Raw genomic sequence first — 9326 nt, forward strand, 5'->3', positions numbered from 1 at the left:
TCATCAAATCATCAGCAGCTGTAAATTATCCTGATTATTTTGTCCCTATGGTACATAATAAATGTATTTATAGCCTCTGAAAACACAATTTCCAATCTAAAGTATTCTCTATAACATTAACATAATATGATAAATCAAATTTAAATCATCTTTAGTTATGATTTGTTAAAAGTTAAACACACAGTATGCAATTTCTGCCACTAGGAGATCTCTCACGTCAAAATAATAACAAATAACGTCATGAAGTAGTGTGGGATTATGGGAGTTCTTGTCTTTATTCTTAAACAACCTCCATTTCTGATGAAAGTCTATCTGTGACAAGTTGTTCACGGGCGAGAAAAAGTCTCTGATGTATTTACCTGAAAGTTATAGCAACTAAAGGTAAGTAGGAAATGCACCTTTACCTGATTACAGATTTTGGGGGATTTGAACATTGTTGGAGACCTTTGGGATAACGTAATACACAACACACCACAAAATATATAACATAGGTTTAGACGTCTTTACACATTTTAACACAGAAATGTTACATATTATATCTTTAAAGGGGAACTGATTTTACACAGTTGCCCACTCCTCATCTCTGCTCAAAGCTACTTGAGCCACTACTAGCTTAACACCCAACACTGCAACAGAACTGTCTGCTTGAGTTGCATTGTGGGTAATAAAGGCCCTAGGTTGTGCCAAGAAAGAAGATTGTGTGGAATAAAATAATATGATATCTGAATAACACTCTTTTAAAGGCTCTAAAGACTTTAAAGACATTAATCTGCTTCATGAGGACTGCGTTGGTGCGGTCTGATCAGATTTGATTGACAGGTTGGGCAGAGTCACATAAACAACCCAACAACTAAAATCACTTTCTGATTGAAATATTGTAAAATCCTGATGCGTGTGCATGACATCACCTTTTTACAGCTGATGTCATGCACACATCAAACCAGTGAGCACTGATACAAACACAAACACAGTTCAAACTTTGGCAGAAAGTTGTCTTGTAGAAACTGTGGTTAACAGCAAGAAGCTGCTTGAGAAATCAGTGTTCAGGGCCTTTAAAGTGCACTATAATGACAGCACATACAGTATGAGGGACTCCTGGAGGGCAGGCCGGATGCTGAGGGAGCCACACTCCCTATTTTATGCTGAAGGACGGGTGAAGATGATATCGCTGTTTAGAATCTAAACTGAACTCAGGACAGGAAACAATTTAAGACTTTGAGGAGAGATGAATTTGCCTCTGCATTGTTGCAGTAATCACTGTCTCCCTTTTTTTGGCCTAATAATCTGTGATGACACAGAAGGGGTCACAAACCAAAAAGGTAGAGAACTGCTTAGATTATAGCATTATTTGTGTGCAACTGATGCATTTAGGTTTGTTGATATTCAGCTGAAAACACACAATCTAATCATCATATATCTAGATCTATACATCACATGTTTACTGACTTCTGACACACATTTTTCAGCAAATCTCATAAAAAAAAGACTGTTGGGGTTTCATTTGTCCAGTGATATCCAATGAACCATAAATAAGTTCTTAAAAAATCAACTTTTTAAGGACAAAGCTCCAGCAAGCAGCAACCTACCAGCTGAATCCCCAGTGCTGATCCAGTCCGGGTTGGCGATGCTGGCGATGGCGAAGATGTCTGCAGTGAGGAAGAGGCATCCTGATATCACGGTGAGTTTATCCATGTCGGTGGACACAGGTGGAGGTCTGAGTGTTTCTGTGCCTCTCTCTCTCACCTAGAGGGAGGCGGGACATTTAGGAGTCAGCGACCTAAACCCGTATCTGGTGTCCCATCATCCCAGCCTGCGTTAAGGAACTCGCTGTGACGGTGATGGGCTCAGTTTGATCCACGATCTGTCCGCACATCGTGTTTGATTCCAGGCAGTGAGATAGGCGAGATGTTCCCTCAAAGTATTCCCTTTCATTAGTCCTCCAGCAGCCGAGCCTGGCTCGACCTGTTGGCCCTTCTCCAGCCCAGGAGGAGAGGATCGCTGCCCGGGCTCATGGGCTTCTTCCTAGCTCCGGATGCATCCCGGTGACATTCCCAGAAAGCGGAGTAAAAGAACACAAATCGTTTGCTTTAATCGGATATTATGGGAGCTGCAGTGGAGACGGATTCATGGATGCAGTCCACTTATTTCCTGAGTCTGCACGGAGCCCCCGAGCTCTCTCTCCCCCCATATGGAAGCGGTTTCTCTCCTCTGGACGCACAGTCGCACACAGGCGGAAGAACGCCGCCCATGCTCAGCTCAGAGCGCCTCTTCTGGTGCTTTAACCCGCACACTCACGCACAGTAACGCAGTTTATAAAGCCTCTTTTTAAAAGCTTCTGAGTGCACAGCAAGTGTGCTTTCTGCAGGACAACGCTGTCCTCTCCCAGCAATGGAAACTAAAAATTCAGTCAGCTCGCGTCTCCATGTCTGTGGGCAACTCTCGCGAGAACACTCCTAAAAAGCCAACGCTCCTGGTACTTTTTGCATCAGCATAAATTATGTAAACAGTATTACAAATGAGTTGCTACACATCTGGGGAACATTTTAGGTTACACTCCTGCAGTCAAAATCTCGACCCAAGGTCCACTTACTCGCTTTCAACTTTATTACAGTCTTCATTTGCAGCTCGCTTTCCTCTGATACAGCCAAAAGCTCCAGAAATAGACCTTCATTTAGGATTGTGAAGCTCAAACTCATACATGTTATAGTAAACGTAATAACACCACAACAAACACTTTAAAACTCTGTAAGGTAGATAGAATTTATTCAGTATTTTACATCAGCTATACAGTAAATGTGGACAGATGAGTAGACCAGGACACTGATGTGCCAGAGCAGCATCACCTGAAAATATACTGTTACAACACCTATAAATACCCAGTGGTGTTATGACATTATAAGTCTCAGGACCACAGCATTGCAAAAAGGTGATGATGACCTTTCTGGGTTTTTTTTTTGTCAAAATGTAAGAGGAAACAAATTCTGCTTTGCCGTCAAGAGTTACAGTACGAGGTGATGAGGGGGGCTTTAGATCTCATCCACGAAGGGTGTTTTTACGAGGTTGCCGCTGGATGCCATAGTCTTCTTGCCAGACACAAATTTCTTGGCAGCCTGGGAATAAAAAGAAAAGAAATTTAAGTTTTCACACAACAAATGAAGCAAATCCTAATATCATTATCCAACTGTAGTAAATATATAAAAGCAGAACGATCAGCAAGCACTGACAAGAACCAAATGTCTTACGTTGGCGACATCGGTCAAAGACACGTTGTCGATTTTTTTGGAGATTTCCTCCGGGGAGCAGTAGGTTCCCTCAGCCAGAGCCTGAGTGCCCATGGCCTCCAGAAAACCTTCTGAAGTCTCCAGAGACATCAGGAACTGCCCCTTTAGCTGGGCCCTGCAGAGGAAACAAAGCCCTTCATAAAGATACGATAATGCAAAACACAGTAGTAGGGAAACATTTAACTTGATGTATTTTCTTCTAAATGTTAAGTATGAGGTGGGAGAGGAGGTGCGATGTTTTAATTAGTCCAGGTTTTTACTTTTTTAAAAAAATCTGTGTACAGTGCCAGTTTGACAAGTAACCAGTCCAGTGTAAGAATTTGGCTTCATGGCATAAGAAAACAAAGAATGGCACCACCGCCAGGCACCAAGGGGCAACTGTCTCATTAATAAAAACTTGGAACAGCAAGAAACTGCCTGAGACATGAGACTCTGGATTTCAGTTTCTTATTGTAGGCGGATAAACAAACATACAAGAATTATACTTCAGTTTTTTTTTATTTTTTTTTTACCCATTTTGAAATGAAAAATAAATAAAATTTAAACTAGTACATCTCCACCAACCAGTCAAGTTGCCGTTTACATCCATGTCTGTCCAGATTCATGTAGTGAAGACTTTGAAGGAATTATATATATATTTTTAAAAAGGTATAAAAAGTACATTTTGGCTAAATAGAAGTTATCACCATATTGATGAAGGATTATCATGTGATGTATTGGCTAAACAGGTACATGTACTTGATTTTTATGTAAAGCATGTCTTGTAGATAGATGTGGTGGAGGATGCCTCGAAAATGAGATGCCAGCATCTCAAGGGGCCTTGAGATGCTTTCAATAAATTAAAATTCTCCTGGCATTCTTTATTTTATGGGCCTTTTTCCCTTTATGAGACAGAGCATCTGAGGGTGGACAGGAGGGTGGGGGGGGAGAGAGAGGATGACTCAGCAAAGGGCCACAGGTTGGATTTGAACCCATGTTTGCTGTAGCAAGGACTCAGCCTTTTGTGCATGGGGCGCTGGCTCCACCAGGTGAGCTATCCAGGCGCCCCCTCCTGACATTTTTTATCCATATGAAGATTTCCACACACTTTAAACAAAGAGACTGATGTGGTGAGCGGAGCTGTGTGTGGAGGGGAAGGCAGCAGATATTGCCACAGTTGGAAAAAACGTCACAATCTTATGATCACAACGATTCTTATTTTCAGGTGATTATACACTAACTAACTTAATTTTCTGTCAATAGATCCTCCTAAATGTTACACAGTGGACATTTAATCTGTATAGAAATCAATGTGTAATTGCAACATTTAATTTCTTTTTTACATGTTATGTGCAGTACAATTTCCTTTTATCTTTGGACAAAGGAGCTAGGGTAGCCATTTCCCTCTGTTTCCTGTCTTTATTCTAAGGTAAGCTAACCTGCTGTTTGCTCCAGGTACATAGTTACCATACAGAAGGTACAGGGGTATAGCCTTCAATGGCTGATCGAAATATACTTCAGTGCAACCTATTTAATGCTTTCTTAGCTTGGCTCTCATCCACAATGTTTTACCACTAACCCCACTTTGGTGGCGTTTATTGGAAACTAAAATATAAAATTGGATTTCTCAATGGATTCATAATTTAGATTACGTGTTAAAAAGAGGCATCATATCAAAGTTTCTGTCTGCTTGTCTTACTTGGCCTGAGTGAGGTCAGCAGCTGTGACTCCACCATCAGCCACAGCCTTCACCTGGGCGAGAGCGGCCTTAATCACCTGGAAGGACAGAGATTACATCAAGACCCTTTATCAGTTTAATTTTGACCACAAAAAAAGACTTTTACTTGCTTTTACTTTGTTGAACAGTTTGTGGTGAGGAATTGACTCTTGCCGTAAGTGTGGGATACTCACATCACCAGCAACTGCAGCCTGGGAAATGGTGTAGACCCCAAACAGACCAGAGTCGGAGTAGCTTGTATTAAAAGCACTGACCTGATAAAAAAAAGAAATAAATGAAAATGTTTTTACAAGTACTGTTGCAATTATGATACAATATTTGTAGAGAAGGTTTAGCGTTTTTATGGTTAAGATGCACAAAACACTACTGTAGTCCCACCCTGAGCCAGTCAAGGCCTTGGTATATAAACTTTATATTACAAACTGACTCACATCAAAGGGGTCAGCAGTGGCCTTAGTAACACCCTGGACCAGTTTGCTGGAGGTGCATGAGCCCCTCTTAACATGCGGACCAGCTCCCAGTAAATGCTGCAGGACACTGAAGGCCAGAGCCTCGCTGGAGCCGGCTGCTGCCGACTGGCTCACCACCGCTGAGTGGACCATACTGCTGGTGTTGGGCAAACGAACCTCACCTGGAGAGACGCAGAAGAGGATGAGACATGGAGGCAATACAGGGTGTTACACTGACTTTGGTTGGAAGTATTAAAGCTGGTGTGTGATTAACATGCAGATTTGTGGATGGCGGTTCGGCTCACCTCCACGATACTGAGCCGTGGCCCCTGTGCTGCCTGCACCACTGCGGATGTTGAGGAATTGCTCCCCAACTTGCTTCAGCACTGTGTGGTCGACACCTGAAGAAAAGACAAACATCATAACCTTAAAGATCTTTTGGGCATTAGGAATAAACAGAGCATGTTTTCGTTAATAGTGGAATTTAAACACAACACTGATATCATTACAGGGTAATTACGCTAATGAGCCTCACCAAGTCCAACAAGAGCCATTCTTGCGCTTGTGAAATTGTTCTGGACAAACTGGTGTAGCTGGAGAAAAATACAAACATTAGAAAGAGAGTTTCAATGAGGATAATAACACCATAAGTCTTAAAGAATAAAAATACTTACATCGTCAGACTGGATGTTGCCAACCATGTGGTTGGGGCAGTATAGGGAGTTACAGAGAGCATTCTTGTAGGCAGCTCCATGCAGACTTTCAATCACACCTGGTGGACAGACAGAGGAATGATCATGAACTGCAATATTCTAATGCTAAAGCTAAAATCTGTGATGGGTTCCTAATTGATAAATCATTATATCTGCCTGTGTGGTGGCGACTCAAGAAACAGTTGTTAGATCTGATGAGCCTAATTCCATCCACTTTTGTAAATGACAAATGTATTGACAAAATTAATACATTTTGGAAATTACCAGACATTTGATAAAAATGTTCACGTAAAACTAGATCAAAACATTTCAGAAAGCACGCTAGTGGGAATAAGAAGTTAGTAGTTCTATGATCAACCAGTGTGTAACATAAAAAAGTCAGATTATTGCTGGCCATATAGTCTGTTTGTGCACTGTAAGGGAAATACAGGCCCACCTATTTGATCACTCTGTGCAGCCATGGCCTTGTCCAACTTCACTCTGGGCGTGAGGTCTGACACCTCCCATGGCCGGAACTCTGGGGCTGTTGTCACGTTGATCAGATACTCCATAACTGTGTCACTGCAGACAAATAACGTAAAAAATGGAGTGCTGAAACGGTGCCATCATCCCGCTTAACATGAAACACACCTGCAGCCTAATCTGCCTCGCCCGTGAACATCCCAATGTACCAAATAGTAACTGTTTCAGAAAACGTATGATGCAAGAGACCGCTGTCACATTATGCGGTAATGTAACTGACATCAGCCACACTTCTTTGTGAAGAAGCAAAGTGTTGAGTGAGTACTGATTCCTCCTCCTTGTACTACAAACATTTTTATCACCGTCCATGTTCAGACTCACATGTCATCTCTCAAACAGTCAACGGTGTAGATCATGTTCTCCCTGGATGAAGACACACTGCAGAGAAACACAAGCGTACAGATATCCAGATAAGAATACCGAGCAAGAAAGAAACTTCAGTTGTTCGTTGACCTTTCTTGGAGGTTACTGACCTCAGGCTGCCTCCAACTGCCTCAACACCACGGCAGATCTTGAAAGCTGAAGCTCCTTTGGTTGTCTGGAAAAACAGAAATGCCAACAAGTCATCACCAAGCTGAGACAGAAGCCAAACATTCATGCTAAGTATACACTGGATACATTCTCACTCTTGTATGTATTATCATACCAGGTTGGAGGCCAGCCGTAGGAGGTGGGTGACACCCTGATTCTCAGGGGTCTCATAACGACATCCAGCCTTGATGAACACTCCGATCTTGGAAGCTGGGGAATAGTTCTCCAGGGAGGCAATCACCAGTCCGCTGGGCAGCCTGGTCACCTGGCAGAAAGACACATATGTGTTTAAGTTTAATAATTTATATCAAGTATAGACATGTAGTTAAAACATGCAAGCTAATGAGAATAATACATAAATATTTAACTACTCTCTTCATTCTCAGACCCAAAACCTGGACCCAGCCAAACCCCAGCCCCCCCCAACATACATGGACATCCTGGTAGGAGTGGGCAGCCCCTGGAGAGAGCTTGAGGCCAGCCAGGGGCTGAGACAGGGACTGGCCTGTTCTGGCAGCCGCATAGAAGCGTCTCTGTGGAGAAGAAAGACAAGTCAACAACCACTGACCTGAACATCCTGCGGCTGAAACTTAACATGTTCGGCGGCCCCAGTGAACTCCACTTTACGGGCAGCCTGGGCCGCATAAAGCCTGGTCTGAAAAAAACAAAACAAAAGAGAGAACATGGAAAGTCGGGACATAATGCGTACAGCTAATGCGTTGCTGGTTTGCCGACTGATGCGAGGGCAGATTGGGGAGAAAGGAAATCAGAGGCAGGACAGATTATGAAATGGTGGCATCATTTAGGTTAGAAGTACGCTGATCATACACAACATACTTTCACAAAACTATGAACTTTATTCAGTCTGTAAATGTTTAACGGAGGTGGACAGCCTACTAGTATCAGATGTGATCAACATCCCAAAAACAGCTATTTAATGGCCTTGTCTTATAAGGTAAATGATATTGACAGCATATGTTAAATCAATAAGTTAGTATTTCCTTACATTAAAACCCTTGTGTCACACCGATCCACCACAAACTGGTTGTTGAGCTGGGATTTGTGTTTTCTCTCCACCTTTAGGTTCCTTTATGTTACACTCGCAAACAGTGTTTTTCTTTTGGTTACTGGTGATGTTGTTCAAAGCCAAACACAACTCAGTTCTAATAAGGTAAAGGAAAAAATGGTGCAATACATTAAAATAGGTTTGTTTATGTTCAGAGCCGCACAAGCTTCAGCTCGCGTCAACATTAGAGGTGGAAGAGATGGTCACTTCTCTCTAATGCACCTTAAGTTTCCAGTAGTTCTAATGTTGTGATAACACGACGAGTGACTGGTGTTCATGATGTAACGTTATCGGTGCTGGGTGAGCACAGCTGGCGCTTCCTCGTCTGCTCTTCACCCCACTTTGTCCGGTGACCCTGAGTAGTTTCGCCCCCCTCGGAGGGAATCGGTCGGTTAACGTGAGCACTTCCTGTCCCGACACAGACACATATATTAGGTTAGTTAGCTGAGCTCTTACCGATAGCTGGCTGAGTCCCCGGATCCCCTTCATCTCCCCTGTCTCCTTCAGTCAGGACGGTGGAGCAATAATGGCTGGCGTCAAAGTGCCCTACCCGGAATGCACCGCGCGGTTATCTTCCGCAAAAGTACCGCTGAGGCTTTGAGCGAGCGCCCCCTGCTGCTGCGGAGGGGAACAACGTGTGGCACAATAACATTATTTCACCCTGTGGACACTGCTTGAGGTAAAAATAAACTTTTAAAAATAACATCACAATCTGGCCCCTTGTCAAAGTCGCTCAGATCCTCACGCTGCCCATTTTTCCTGCTTCTAACACATCAACTTAAAGACAAAATGTTTACTTGCTGCCTGATATTTCCCACCCACTGACAGGAGCCATGACAACCAGATAATCAGTGTTATTTACTTCACCTTATGTCAGTGCTCATCATGTTATGTCTGATTGATGTATATATATATATGCTTATATATACGTATAAGTATCACAAAGTAAGTAACTTATTTACTCCTTGTTACTTTGGGATTACCTCAACACCAAATATGCAAATTAAAGAAGCATTGATGCAAGTGTATTCTAAGACAACAGAATAT

The 9326-nt window shown here is 42.6% G+C and overlaps 2 protein-coding genes across 3 annotated transcripts in view; both read right to left on the minus strand.

Moving 5' to 3' along the window:
* LOC118335647 (uncharacterized protein C16orf52 homolog A) overlaps positions 1–2451 on the minus strand; it is an 8444-nt gene extending 5993 nt beyond the window's left edge. The window contains exon 1 of the mRNA XM_035672057.1: positions 1587–2451. Coding sequence (XP_035527950.1) covers positions 1587–1692 — 106 coding nt within the window. The 5' untranslated portion in view covers positions 1693–2451. The remainder of the gene's footprint in view (positions 1–1586) is intronic.
* Positions 2452–2738: 287 nt separating this feature from the next.
* Positions 2739–8889, minus strand: LOC118330701 (cytochrome b-c1 complex subunit 2, mitochondrial). Of its 2 annotated transcripts, none has more exons than XM_035665355.1 (14): positions 8736–8889; positions 7645–7746; positions 7329–7478; positions 7156–7220; positions 7004–7060; positions 6597–6721; positions 6122–6219; positions 5983–6040; positions 5753–5848; positions 5430–5629; positions 5172–5252; positions 4960–5036; positions 3243–3396; positions 2739–3110 (listed from the first exon to the last, which is right to left on the minus strand). In XM_035665355.1, the coding sequence occupies exons 1-14, from the start codon at positions 8766–8768 to the stop codon at positions 3027–3029; spliced, it is 1380 nt and encodes a 459-aa protein (XP_035521248.1). In that variant the 5' UTR covers positions 8769–8889; the 3' UTR covers positions 2739–3026. The 2 variants fall into 2 exon arrangements, with proteins under 2 accessions (XP_035521248.1, XP_035521256.1); XM_035665363.1 differs by lacking the exon at positions 7645–7746 and adding an exon at positions 7782–7868 and having other exon boundaries at positions 8736–8880.
* Between the last annotated feature and the right edge of the window lie 437 nt (positions 8890–9326).

Source organism: Morone saxatilis, unplaced genomic scaffold (assembly GCF_004916995.1).
Source record: "Morone saxatilis isolate NCDOM2014 unplaced genomic scaffold, NCSU_SB_2.0 Contig1, whole genome shotgun sequence".
NCBI classification, from domain to species: domain Eukaryota; kingdom Metazoa; phylum Chordata; class Actinopteri; family Moronidae; genus Morone; species Morone saxatilis.